This window comes from Canis lupus, chromosome 2, assembly GCF_048164855.1.
Source record: "Canis lupus baileyi chromosome 2, mCanLup2.hap1, whole genome shotgun sequence".
Taxonomy (NCBI): Eukaryota; Metazoa; Chordata; class Mammalia; order Carnivora; family Canidae; genus Canis; species Canis lupus.
In genome coordinates this window covers 56,274,536-56,289,491 of record NC_132839.1, presented here as the reverse complement: position 1 = coordinate 56,289,491, position 14,956 = coordinate 56,274,536, and the positions used below count along the sequence as shown (strand labels likewise).

The window sequence follows — 14,956 nt, the reverse complement described above, 5'->3', positions numbered from 1 at the left end:
AGTCAAGACAGAAAATGGAAAAAAAAAATCTAATGTTTGTACTGGTATGTTTGACAATTGATATCGTTTAGTGAAAATATCCTAAAACTTGCATTTAAGTAATGGCTTCACAACACAACTAGTTAGATCACGTTAGGCAAGTCAGCACACCTTTCTGGAAAATGGGATAATAATGTCTGCCTTATCTAACCTAGAGTGTTTGTTAAGGATCAAAATAATGTATAAGAAACCAGGCTCTGTGTGTGTGTGTGTGTGTATGAGCATATGGTAAGAAAAATAACAAAGTTATCAGTGGTAATGTGAATTTGTTGTTAGCAGGACATCTGTGCTTTTACCTTTTCATTTCTGATGTGGAATGGAGAATATATACACATTAAAATGGTTAAGTAGGTGTTTTTACATGATTAGCAATTATAACTCTTTACAGTATTAACTTTGAATATGTATAGTCTGAAAGTAAAATAACTATGAAAGTAAAATAACTGTCTTTTTGTATGTTTAGGCTCGATTGTTTGATGAACCTCAGCTTGCTAGTCTTTGTCTAGACACAATAGACAAAAGCACAATGGATGCAATAAGCGCAGAGGGCTTTACCGACATTGATATAGGTAAGTCCACCATTGTTCAGGTCATGCCACCTAAGTGCAGTAATGCCTTACTAGTCAGCCTTTCTGCTGGACAGGCTGTTATTATAAAGTGGTGGCTTTTCCAAATTTGGTAAGTCTATCTCTAAGAGTTTTGCTTTCTTTATTTTGGTGACATATTCCTAAAAGTCATAACTACTTTATCACCTTTTAAAAAATGTCAAATCAAATTCATTGATTATATACCATGTGCATGGATAGGAGGGTCTTTTAAGAAATACAGAGAGTAAGATGTGATTTTTCTTTTTTTTTTTTTTTAAACATTTTATTTAATTTTTATTTATTTATGATAGTCACAGAGAGAGAGAGAGGCAGAGACATAGGCAGAGTGAGAAGGAGGTTCCATGCACCAAGAGCCCGACGTGGGATTCGATCCTGGGTCTCCAGTATCGCGCCCTGGGCCAAAGGCAGGCGCCAAACTGCTGCGCCATCCAGGGATCCCAGATGTGATTTTTCTTAAGGAAACTATAATCTTATTAGAGAATCAAGGAACACATATTGAAAGTTAAATGTTAAGACACTAATAGAAAATTCTGGATAGCATACAGCAAAATGTGATTTTGCTTTTTTTGAGCTAAATATATAGAAAATAATTACTATGCAAATCCAAAACATGGAAATATTACCTCAGATTGAGTAGCATTAAGAAAGTCTTGACAGGGCAGCCCGGGTGGCTCAGCGGTTTAGTGCCGCCTTCGGCCCAGGGTGTGATCCTGGAGACCCGGGATCGAGTCCCACATCAGGCTTCCTGCATGAAGCCTGCTTCTCCCTCTGCCTGTGTCTCTGCCTCTCTCTCTCTCTCTCTCTCTCTCTGTGTGTGTGTGTGTGTGTGTGTCTCTCTCATGAATAAATAAAGTCTTTAAAAAAAAAAAAGTCTTGACAAGGGAGATTCTGATCTGGGCTGTAAAGAATGGGTAGTATTTGGATAACGAAGAGGGGAGGGCATGAGAAGCAGGTGGATCCCAGGAAGAAGTGGGTGTAAGAGGTGGGGGTGTGCGCAGGTTAAAGCCTGGCTGCACAGGACCGGCTGAGGACAGGCTGAGGAGTCTGACTTTTATTATTGGAGGAGAGTAGGGAGAGCTGACCTAGGCCTGTGACCTTAAGTATCTCTTCATCATGATGAACACAAAATGTATATTAGATATCTATGATTATTTCTTATCATCTCTCTTGCTGGCAGACAGGAAAGAGTATGGCAGGGAAAACACCCCCATTTTGAGAGCTTTGGCCTTGAAGTGGCACCCGCTTTTCGCTCTTTACTGTCTTGAATTCAGTCACATGATCCCACGTACCTTCAGAGGAGTACCTTCAGAGGATGGTCATGAGGAAGAAAAGCAGCACTCACTGCGTCCTCTGTCTATACCTGACCTAGTCCCCTGCCCTCCTCCTTGTCAATCCCTGCTCTTCACACACACTGGCCAGGGTTATTTATCTTTAAGCCTTTGTGTTTACTGTTCCCCTGAATCTGCATGTGTCTTCCTCCTCTTAATTATTCTGATACCAAGTTAAATGAGACTTGAGACAGGCCATCTCGGACCTTAAAAGTAGATACCATAAAAGTAGATACCATGTTCCCCTAAATATCCCTGTGCTGTTACTCTGATTTCCTCATAATACCTTTCACTATTTGAAATTCCTTTTTTTTTTTTTTAATTTTTATTTATGATAGGCACACAGTGAGAGAGAGAGAGGCAGAGACAGAGGCAGAGGGAGAAGCAGGCTCTATGCACCGGGAGCCTGACGTGGGATTTGATCCCGGGTCTCCAGGATCGCACCCTGGGCCAAAGGCAGGCGCTAAACCGCTGCGCCACCCAGGGATCCCTATTTGAAATTCTTTTTTTTTTTTTTTTTTTGAAATTCTTAAATAGGTGTTTGTCTATGTGTGTTTATGATGATTGTCTACCTCCCCCACCTAGACTGTAAAATTTTTTTAAGACTTTATTTCTCAGTAATCTCTACACCCATCATGGGGCTTGAACTACAACCCCAAGATCCAGAGTCCTGTGATTACTAACGGAGCCAGCCAGGCACTCCTGATTGTAAATTCTTTGAAGGCAGGGACTTTGTCTTGTTTACCACTGTATCTCTAGCACTGAAGACAATAGAACCTAGTACCTGTTCAGTTAATATTTGCTGACCAACTGGACTGTGTCTAGAATGTTGCCTTTCCTTTCCACCTTGGCTAGTTCTCCTTCAGTCTTAACATCTTGGCTCAAATTATACTTCTGCAGTGACTCCTTTCTTAAGAACTGACGTCCCACCCTCTTCCTTGATGTTTAGCATTTTCTGTCATAACATCTCATAGTGTGCCTGTCTGTTGCACAGTATGTGGGGAAGGATTTATACTCATTCTGCATTAATGATCCTGAAGGGCAGGGGCTGGATTCCTCCCCAGTGTACATAACAGGCCATTGACTGGATGTTTGAGAGCCCAAGCACTGCCCACATTGCTAAGGAAACAGTACTTAATCCTAATTTTCTCCCCCTTAAGGGGTTACCAGGTACTCCATTTGTGCTTCAGTTTGTGTTTGAAATACTGCTTGTAGGTAGATGACTTTCTCCTGGAAACTGTTTTGTAAATGGCCCCCAGGTCAGGCATGGTGCCTTTGGAACCTGGGATTCTTGAGGTAGGTGCCTAGTACAGGGTCAGTGCTCTCCAAATATTTGTTGATTTGACTCACAGTTACTTATGTTAAAATCTTCACAAAACATAATCTTAGAGGTTTTTATGATCTTTATTGAGCTCTCAGCTGCCAATAGGAGACCTATGTGTGTTTTCCACATCACAGTCTAGTTTGCCTCAAATGCACTTGTTGGGGTGCTTGGGTGCCTCAGCGGTTGAGCGTCTGCCTTCAGTTCAGGACGTGATCCTGGGTCCAGGGATTGAGTTCTGCATCAGGTTTCCTATAAGGAGCCTGCTTCTCCCTCCATATCTCTGTGTCTCTGTGCCTCTTATGAATAAATAAAAACATTTTTTTTATGTGCTTATTAAAAATTGGGGTTGAGGGGGATCCCTGGGTGGCTCGGCGGTTTGGCGCCTGCCTTCGGCCCAGGGCATGATCCTGGAGTCCTGGAATCGAGTCCGACGCCGGGCTCCCTGCAGGGAGCCTGCTTCTCCTCTGTCTGTGTCTCTGCCTCTCTCTCTCTGTCTCTCATGGATAAATAAATAAAATCTTAACAAAAAAAAATTGGGGTTGAAAGAGAAGTCCAAGAGTTGAGAGAAAGCTGGGCCAGGCTTCAGGAGCCCTTACAGATTTATAGTTTTAGATTTTGGGGAAGTTTTTTTCTCCTCTGGGATTTGAATATATGTTCTGGATGGATGTGCTTACTATTCTTCCAAGCAGAAATACACAGTTTCTCTCTCAGAGCTTTTTTGCTAAAGGAAGAAGATAATATGTCATGATGATAGGAAAACGAATTTACATTATGCCAAAGGTAGTATAATAAGCTTTTTATATCCCCTGCTGATATTTTAAGTTTGTGTTTATCTTTAGCAAAGTTTATTAGCATATAGAATAGAGATGTGTAGATCCAAGGTTGTCTGTTTTTCCATTGAATGATTAATTTTGGTCAGTGGATAGTCCTAATCCTCCTACAAGTATTAAGGCATATTGGTTTACATTCATTTACCTATGAAAAAGTTTTCGGAGCCTTAGTTTATATTCATTTGCTCAGCTACAAGAGAAGGAAGAAAGTGATTTAAAAAATCATGTATAATATTTCATTTTTAACATATTGTTGAGCCTCTACTGTGTTCTGAGGACTGAGACATCTTTGCTGGAATGATAGCTGTGGTTTGATATTGTCCAAATATTTGGCTGTAGTATGAATGTATAGACCATTATGGAATACAAATTTTTTTAAATAAAATTTTCTTAGGGGCACCTGAGTGTCTCAGTGGTTGACTGTCTGCCTTTGACTCAGGTCATGATCCCGGGATTCTGGGATTGAGTCCTGCATTGGGCTGTCTGCAAGTAGTCTGCTTCTATCTCTGCCTGGGTCTCTGTCTCTATCTCTCATGAATAAATAAAATCTTAAGTAAATAAATAAAATTTTCTTAGATGTGTAATACTGGGTAATTTAAGTATATTTAATGTCTTCATTGATTTCTGCTGTATATAAGTATGGCATCCTTATTTTTATTTGAATCTTAGAATTATTAGTGCTCATTATTATGACTATCAGTTATGGTATAGTGAAGCCCTCAGGCCTCTAAAGTGGTTTTTTTTGTATGGTTTTTTGTTTTGTTTTTAAAGATTGATTTATTTTGGATGGAGGTGGGAGGCAAGAGCAGAGAGGAGGGGTAGAGGGAGACCGGGGTTGGGGGGTTCCTCAGGCTGACTCCCTCCTGAGTGCAGAGCCTGACTCAGTGCTGGATCCCTTGAACCTGAGATCATGACTTGAGCTGAAACCAAGGGTCGGAACTCAACTGACTGAGCCACCCAGGCACCCCTGTGTGTTTATTTTTTAATCTTCCTCTTTGTGTAAAAGACTCTTGACTATAGTGCTTTTCAGGCATCTCCATCTACTTTTCACAGATTTCCTCTCTTCTCTGCTTCTGTTTGGTTGCAGCCTGTCTTTTTATTCTAGTCTGTTCGCCTATAAGGCCACCTCTCTGGACTTCTGGTTCTGGTCTACTATAGAAGCTGAGCTGATTTTAATTTTGCCTTCTGGTAAAAGAAGGACTCTGAGTGAGGGCCTGAGTTTCGGGCATGACATTTATACTTGGGATGTCAGAGAGTTCAAACTTAAGATGTCCCAAATTTAACTCCAGATCTCACCTCTCACCATCCCCCAGAACCTCCTCCGTAGGCTTTCCTGTCTCAGTTGATTGACACCACTGTCATCCATCCATTGCTTAGACTAGAAGCCCAGGAATTACCCTTGACCCGCAACACCCCCCTTCTGCCCCCGTCACCCTCTATATTCAGTCTCTGAGGACATCAGAGTGAGTCATCCTTTAGAACGTATCCTGAAGCTGAGTGTTTATCACCTCATCCTTCTGGTCCCAGCCATCTTCACCTCTGACTTGGATCAGAGCAGGAGCCTGCTCAGTCTCCTCTCTACTCTTACCTCTGGTAGGCTCTCTTCTCAACACAGCTGCCAGTGTGATCGTTTTACAACATAAAATGTCACAGCCCCACATCTTCCACAGGTTTGTTCCCCTTTCCACTCAGAGTAGAAGGCAAATGATCTATAGGGTACTATAGGATTATATGCCGTTTCCCCAACCATTTCTGGCCTCATCACCTACCACTTTCCCTCTTGCTCACTGCACTCTAGCCATACTGGCCTCCCTCTTGCACACTGCACTGTAGCCACACTGGCTGGTCCTCAGAGTTGCCAGGCACACTTTCGTGTGAGGGCCTTCACATGGTCGGTCCTGGAGCACTGCCTCTCGCGAGGCCTCTGTTTGGCTGATGGCCCCCCACCCCCACCCCAAACAAGTCTTAGCTCAGATGAGCCACCAAAACTGCATTTATGACTCCTTATCCTGCTATTTGTTCTATACTTATTTTCTAACGTACTAAATTTATTTATGTTTAATGTTCTCCCCCCATTAGAATATAAGCTCCATGAAGGCAAGGAATTTTTAACTTTTTGTTCAGTGATATATCTTCAGCATCTAAAATGGTGACTGACCCATAAAGAGTGCTTAATGAAGGGGGCATCTGAGTGTCTGCCTTTGGCTCAGGTCATGATCCTGGGATTGAGTCCTGCATTGGACTCCCCGCAGGAAGTCTGGTTCTTCCTCTGCCTATGTCTCTCTTTCTCTGTGTCTCTCATGAATAAATGAATAAAATCTTTATTTTTAAAAAAGTACTTAATAAGGAATATTTAGGGAATGAATGCATGGTTATCTGTAGACTTTATACATTTATATTACTAATTTGAAGCCGCTTTCTCTGACAGTTACTATTAATCTTACTCTGGATATTTGAGTTTGCTTAATAAATGGCATGAATATACAAGGAGATGCTATACCTAAGTTTCCATGTATAATAAGGAATAAGTTGAATGTTAACCTTATAGCAATTTTTTTAAATAAAACTGCCATTTAATTCTTTTCATTCTTTAATATTTTTAAGTATAGAGTTTTAAGTATCTAGCCTGTTTTTTGTTGAAATTTGAAAACTTAATATAAACTTGTTTGTGTTTTTTGTTAAAGAGCAAAATATTCCTAATTTGATTTATTTTTGTATTTTACTTGTAGACACACTCTGTGCGGTTCTAGAAAGAGACACACTTAGTATTAGAGAAAGTCGACTTTTTGGAGCTGTTGTACGATGGGCAGAAGCAGAATGTCAAAGACAACAATTACCTGTGACTTTTGGAAACAAACAGAAAGTTCTGGGAAAAGCACTGTCCTTGATCCGGTTTCCACTGATGACTATTGAGGAGTTTGCAGCAGGTAAGGCTATAACCTGACCAAAATCTGTGTAAAACAAATAGGCAGTCAGCTAGCCTCCCTGTGCAGGAGGAGAAGCAGCTGGTATTCATTGCGTTCTAGTTACACAATATATGAATGTGGGTATGTGCATGTAATTTCATTTATGTCTCCTGGTAGCCCTTCAGGATAACATTATAGGATATTTATTTCGATATGTGTATTAGGTTCTTTTTGTTGGTTTGTTTGAGTAGAGGCACACACAGGTTACATTAGTTTCAGGTGTACAACATGGTGATTCTGTTCTATAAGGTTATGTGCTCACCACCAGTGTAGCCACCACCTGTCACCATACAAGGCTGTTACAGTATCATTGACTGTATTCCCTGTGCTGTGCCTTTTTATTCCTGTGAATTAACTCATCCCTGGAAGTCTGGACCTCCCACACCCCTTCACCCATTTTGCCTATCCTCCCCTCTGGCAACCACCAGTTTCTGTGTTTGTGGGTCTGATCCTACCTTTTGTTTGTTTATTCTTTTGTTTTTATTTTGTTTTTTTAGATTTCCACACATATGAGTGAACATAGGTTATATTTTTAAAATACCATGTATATTTTGTATAGTTTGTATAACTATACAAAAATCATGTATTTTGGGACATCTGGCTAGTTCAGCAATTGAGTGCCTGCCTTCGGTCCAGGGTGTGATCCTGGAGTCCCAGGATGGAGTCCCACATCAAGCTCCCTGCATGGAGCCTGCTTCTCCCTCTGCCTGTGTCTCTGCCTCTCTCTCTGTGTCTCTCATGAATAAATAAATAAAATCTTTAAAAATCTTTTAGCCATTTTGACAGATGTGAGTGATGTTGAGCATCTTTTCATGTGTCTGTTGGCCATCTGGATGTCATTTTTGGAGAAATGTTCATGTCTTCTGTTTTTGAACGTATATAAAGGAAATTATATGTACAGTATGTGTTCTTTTGTGTATGGCTTTTTTCTCTTAACATGTCTTAGATTCATCCCAGTGGTTGTGTGTGACAGTAGCTCATTCTTTTTCATTGTTGTATAATCTGTTGTATGAATGTGCCATGATTCATTTATGCATTTAACTCTTGCTGAACATCTGGGTTATTTCTGTTTGGGGGCCATTAAGAACATTCTTATACATGTCACTTAGGGTGCATATGTAAACATTTCTGTTGAGTATTATACAAGTGGAATCGTTATGTCATAGAGTGTGCATGTAGTCAACATTAGATCTTACCAAATAGTTACCCAAAGTGATTATATCAGTTCATGCTCAACTGCCAAGTTAAGAGAGTTAAGAGTACATTCTAGTTGTCCCACATCCTCTGCAAAACTTGGTATTGTCAGTTTTTGTAGTTTTAGTCATATAGTAGGATGAGGACATACTTTATTGTGGTTTTAATTTTTTGTGTTTCTGACAATTAATGATGCTGATTGTGCCAATAACTTGATATCCTCCTTCATGAGATAATTTTTCTTTTAAAAAAATTATTATGGAAGTATAGTAGATATACAGTGCTATCCTAGTTTGAGGTGTATGACATAGTGTTTCAACTATTCTGTAAAAGTATAGTCACCATCTATCACCAATTAATGTTGTTATAATATTATTGGGTATATTCTCTATGCCGTTCTTCTCATCTCCATGACTTATTTTATAACTGAAAGTTTGTACTTCTTAATCCCCTCTACCTACTTTGCTCATCCCCCTCAACGACTTCCCCTCTGGCAACAGTTTGTTCTCTGTATTTAAGAGCTTGTTTATTTTGTTTGTTTGTTCATTAGTTTTTTAGTTTCCACATATATATGAAACCATATGGTATATGTCTTTCACTGTTTGACTTCACTTTAACATAATATCCTCTAGCTCTATCCATGTTGTTTCAAATGGCAAGATCTCATTCTTTTTTATGAATAATATTCCATTGTAATGTGTACCACATTTTCTTTATCTTTTTGTGTATTGATGGACACTTGGGTTGCTTCTATATCTTGGCTTTTGATAAAAAGAAAATCTTAATTTTAATGAAGTTACTTTTTTTTATTTTTATTTTTTTTTATTTTTTTTATTTTTTTTTTTTATTGGTGTTCAATTTACTAACATACAGAATAACACCCAGTGCCCGTCACCCATTCACTCCCACCCCCCGCCCTCCTCCCCTTCTACCACCCCTAGTTCGTTTCCCAGAGTTAGCAGTCTTTATGTTCTGTCTCCCTTTCTGATATTTCCCACCCATTTCTTCTCCCTTCCCTTATTTTCCCTTTCACTATTATTTATATTCCCCAAATGAATGAGAACATATAATGTTTGTCCTTCTCCGACTGACTTACTTCACTCAGCATAATACCCTCCAGTTCCATCCACGTTGAAGCAAATGGTGGGTATTTGTCATTTCTAATAGCTGAGTAATATTCCATTGTATACATAAACCACATCTTCTTTATCCATTCATCTTTCGTTGGACACCGAGGCTCCTTCCACAGTTTGGCTATAGTGGCCATTGCTGCTAGAAACATCGGGGTGCAGGTGTCCCGGCGTTTCATTGCATTTGTATCTTTGGGGTAAATCCCCAACAGTGCAATTGCTGGGTCGTAGGGCAGGTCTATTTTTAACTGTTTGAGGAACCTCCACACAGTTTTCCAGAGTGGCTGCACCAGTTCACATTCCCACCAACAGTGTAAGAGGGTTCCCTTTTCTCCGCATCCTCTCCAACATTTGTTGTTTCCTGCCTTGTTAATTTTCCCCATTCTCACTGGTGTGAGGTAGTATCTCATTGTAGTTTTGATTTGTATTTCCCTGATGGCAAGTGATGCAGAGCATTTTCTCATATGCATGTTGGCCATGTCTATGTCTTCCTCTGTGAGATTTCTGTTCATGTCTTTTGCCCATTTCATGATTGGATTGTTTGTTTCTTTGGTGTTGAGTTTAATAAGTTCTTTATAGATCTTGGAAACTAGCCCTTTATCTGATATGTCATTTGCAAATATCTTCTCCCATTCTGTAGGTTGTCTTTGAGTTTTGTTGACTGTATCCTTTGCTGTGCAAAAGCTTCTTATCTTGATGAAGTCCCAATAGTTCATTTTTGCTTTTGTTTCTTTTGCCTTCGTGGATGTATCTTGCAAGAAGTTACTATGGCCGAGTTCAAAAAGGGTGTTGCCTGTGTTCTTCTCTAGGATTTTGATGGAATCTTGTCTCACATTTAGATCTTTCATCCATTTTGAGTTTATCTTTGTGTATGGTGAAAGAGAGTGGTCTAGTTTCATTCTTCTGCATGTGGATGTCCAATTTTCCCAGCACCATTTATTGAAGAGACTGTCTTTCTTCCAATGGATAGTCTTTCCTCCTTTATCGAATATTAGTTGCCCATAAAGTTCAGGGTCCACTTCTGGATTCTCTATTCTGTTCCACTGATCTATGTGTCTGTTTTTGTGCCAGTACCACACTGCCTTGATGACCACAGCTTTGTAGTACAACCTGAAATCTGGCATTGTGATGCCCCCAGATATGGTTTTCTTTTTTAAAATTCCCCTGGCTATTCGGGGTCTTTTCTGATTCCACACAAATCTTAAAATAATTTGTTCTGACTCTCTGAAGAAAGTCCATGGTATTTTGATAGGGATTGCATTAAACGTGTATATTGCCCTGGGTAACATTGACATTTTCACAATATTAATTCTGCCAATCCATGAGCATGGAATATTTTTCCATCTCTTTGTGTCTTCCTCAATTTCTTTCAGAAGTGTTCTATAGTTTTGAGGGTATAGATCCTTTACATCTTTGGTGAGGTTTATTCCTAGGTATCTTATGCTTTTGGGTGCAATTGTAAATGGGATTGACTCCTTAATTTCTCTTTCTTCAGTCTCATTGTTTGTGTATAGAAATGCCACTGACTTCTGGGCATTGATTTTGTATCCTGCCACGCTACCGAATTGCTGTATGAGTTCTAGCAATCTTGGGGTGGAGACTTTTGGGTTTTCTATGTAGAGTATCATGTCATCGGCGAAGAGGGTGAAGTTACTTTATCAATCTTTTTCTTTAGTAAGGCGAAGGCTTTCTGTGCCCCCCCCCCTTTTTTTTCTCTTTCTGTGTCCTCTTTAAGAAGCTTGACATCCTCAAAATGATTAAGATATTGTCTTAGGTTCTCTTCAAGGAGTTTTATTGATTTACATTTAATGTTTAGATCTATAAACCAACTGTATTTTTGTTTTCTATATTGTTTTCTCACACATATATATGGTGTGAGGTAGAGGTTAAGGTTCATTTTTTTTTCCCCATATAGCTACATATTAAAAAACTATCCTTGCCCTGTACATTGCTGGACAAATTTTTTGTAAATCAGGTCATTTTGTTTGAATGAATATGTTTCTGGAGTTCTGTTCTATTCCAATGTTATATTTATTTATTCTTTTACCAATTCTGCATAACTTCACACTAAATCTTGGTATCTGGTAGTAAAAATTCTCCAGCTTTGTTCTTCTTCAAAATTATGTAGGCTAATTTTGGTCTTTTTGCATTTTTCGTATAAATAAAATTTGTATTCAGCTTCTCAGTTTTTACCTTCCAAAATCATGAGATTTTGATAGGGATTGCATTGAATCTATAGATTGGTGAGGAGATAATTGACATTTTGATGGTATTGAGTCTTCCAAACCATGAAACACTTATTTAAGTCCTTTAAAATTTCTCTCAGTAATATTTTGAGTTTTCTGGTAGCAGTCTTGTATGCTTCTTAGTAGGTTTATTGCCTAGGTATTTGATTTTTAAATGCTACTATAAGTTATTGGTTTTTTATCTTTGTTTTTTAAAAGATTTTATTTATTTGAGAGAGATAGAGAGAACACAAGTAGGGGGAGAGGGAGAAGCAGACTCCCCACTGAGCAGGGAGCCTGATGTGGGGCTCCATCCCAGGACCGTGGGATCATGACCTAAGCCAAAGGCAGACATTTAACTGGCTGAGCCATCCAGGCACCCCATGATTGTTTTTTTTTTTTATTTTTTATTTATTTATGATAGTCACAGAGAGAGAGAGAGAGAGAGGCAGAGACATAGGCAGAGGGATAAGCAGGCTCCATGCACCGGGAGCCTGATGTGGGATTCGATCCTGGGTCTCCAGGATCGCGCCCTGGGCCAAAGGCAGGCGCCAAACCGCTGCGCCACCCAGGGATCCCCCATGATTGTTTTTTTAAATGTCTGTGTTGGAACTGGTGGTGGATAAAAATACAGTTGATTTTCCTATATTGACCTTGTATCTAGTGACCTTGCTAAATTCACTAATTCTAATAATTTATTTGTAGATCACTGTACATAGTACACATGTACAATCATGCCATCTGCAAACAATAATAATTGTACTTCCTTTCTAATCTTTAGACATTTTATTTCTTTTTCTTGCCTTATTATATGGTCTAGGACCTCTGGCATATTGGTGAATAGAAGTACTGATAGTGAACATCTTTGTTTCATTCCAGTCTTACACAGAAACAGAAAGCTCTAAGTATTTCCTCACAGAGTATGTTTGCTGTGAATATTTTGTAGATACCTTTTATTAGATTAAGGATGCTTCCTTCTATTACTAGTCTGCTGAGGGTTTTATCATTAACTTTATCAATTACTTCTCTTATTTTCAGATAGTGATACAGTAATTTTCCCCTTTATTTTCTTTTTTAAAATATGTAATTGATTTTATTAAGGAATGCATGAATTGGGCAGCATCCCATCTAGCAAGTAGAGAGATGCTCTTTGTTTTGTTTTCCTAATATGGTGAACAACACTGATTTTCCAAATTAAACCTATTTTGGATTCCTTATATAAGCCAGACTTAGTTGTCTTGCTTTATCCTATGTAACCAAATCCAATTTGCTGAATTTATAAAAATATTTTTATGACTACTACATGAGAGAAATTAGCCTATAATTTTTCCTTTCTTGTAATGAAATTGTGAGATTTTGATTACCAAGTTTATGCTGGTCTCATACAAAAGTTAATGTTTCTTTTTTTAGCGTTCAAGAGTTTAAGATTGGTGTTGTTTTTTCCTGAAATGTTTAGGAAAATTAACCAGCGAGGTTATCTGAATCTGAAGTTTTCTTTGTTGAGGATTTTGTTCGTTTGTGGTTGTTTTTTAAAGATTGATTGATTTGAGAGAGAGCACTATTAACACTTACGTTCTGTTAGATTAACATCAAATGGATTTAGAAATCTTTAAAATTAAATACATACTAAAATTTTTCTGCCTCATTGTTACTTTACATTTTCTGGATTTGAATTCACATGATTATGTGGAGTATTACCAAATGTTGTATTGAAATCAAGGTGCTTTTCCTAGGTTATATTTTTATTTCTGCAGGTCCCGCTCAGTCTGGAATTTTGTCCGATCGTGAGGTGGTAAATCTCTTTCTTCATTTTACTGTCAACCCTAAACCACGAGTTGAATATATCGATCGGCCCCGATGCTGCCTGCGGGGGAAAGAGTGCTGCATCAACAGGTTCCAGCAGGTGGAGAGCCGCTGGGGTTACAGTGGCACAAGCGACCGCATCAGGTAGCTTCTTCACCACAAGTGCGGGCTCCCTTCTCTGTATGTTGCAGAAGATCTTTGACCACATTTTAGTTTCAACTTTGTTTAATACATCTCTGAGTTACTACAACAGTCAAGAGTCAGGGAGGTACAGCTATCTCCTCACTGGACCATGAGTGAGAGGACCTCTCAGGAAACAAGTGAAGGTAGAAGGGCTGGGGGGGTGGTTTCCTACGGCCTGGGTTCTGTTTGGACTGCCACCGCTGGCCAGTGGGCTCTGCACCTTGAATCAAACACTTGCTATTATAGCGTTTAACTTGAGCTTTTTCTTTGCATGGGATACTGCACAGGGGATATAGCTCCATGTATGCTACGAAAGCTGAAATGGCTAAAAAAAAAATCCAAGAATTTTGAAAGATGCATGGATATAATCCTGTTGAGCAATTTATCTTTGCTCTACTGTGTTTTCTTTAGGTTAAATGTAAAAATAAAATAAGTACCAGTTTTCATAAAATAGACCTTTTGGATTTTTACTTACTTAATGGCACTTTAGCATCAAACTAGGAACTTAATAAAACAAATTTGTTAAAAAAAACAATTCTGAGGGGGAGGACTTATAAATGACTGGGTGAAAATGGAAATAAATGCATTTGTGGACTATTTGATAATCAGTCACAATGAGAATGTTTTATATGTAAACTTATGAGATGAGGCCAAAGTATCACACAAAAGAACAGTAATAATCTAGTTTTAATAGAGTAGAAATAAATGATTTAAGCATTGAACTCAAATAGCTGGAAAATGAATAGCGAAAGAACAATAGAAATGAGAAGAAAAATTAGATAAATGTAGGAATTAATGAATTTAAAACAGTAGAATTAAACGCATAAGCTGTTTCCTTAAAATAATCAACAAAATAAATAAACCTCAAAGATAGTAAAGGAAAAAAACATACATTTAGAAATAATAATTGGAATAAATCATTCACTAAGGCAATTTTTTTTTAATTCTGAGCTTACCCTGTGCTAATAAATTGAACATCTTGATGGAATGGATCATTTTATAGGCAAATATAAATTATCAAAATTGACTGAAGAAGAAAGCCTGAATAGACCAATGGAAGGAATTAAAAGTTATCAAAGAACTGTCCCTTCACAAGGTGGTTTTTACAGGTGAGTTTTATCAAAACTTCAAGGAACAAGTCATTTCCTTGAGCATTAAAAGAAGAAAATACTTTTGGTTAATTATTGAAAGAAGCATAACCCTTATACAGCAGTCTGATGAGACCAAAACTTTTCTAGGTCTGTCTCTTTGATCCAGAAGAACTTCGACATAAGATATCAGTGTCTTGAATCTAGCAGTACCTCAGAAAAATAGTACTATGTGAGC

The 14,956-nt window shown here is 38.5% G+C and overlaps 1 protein-coding gene across 1 annotated transcript in view; it reads left to right on the top strand.

Moving 5' to 3' along the window:
• BTBD1 (BTB domain containing 1) overlaps positions 1–14,956 on the top strand; it is a 43,400-nt gene that overhangs the window by 17,335 nt on the left and 11,109 nt on the right. The window contains exons 3-5 of the mRNA XM_072801255.1: positions 503–608; positions 6,859–7,056; positions 13,399–13,591. Coding sequence (XP_072657356.1) covers positions 503–608; positions 6,859–7,056; positions 13,399–13,591 — 497 coding nt within the window. The remainder of the gene's footprint in view (positions 1–502; positions 609–6,858; positions 7,057–13,398; positions 13,592–14,956) is intronic.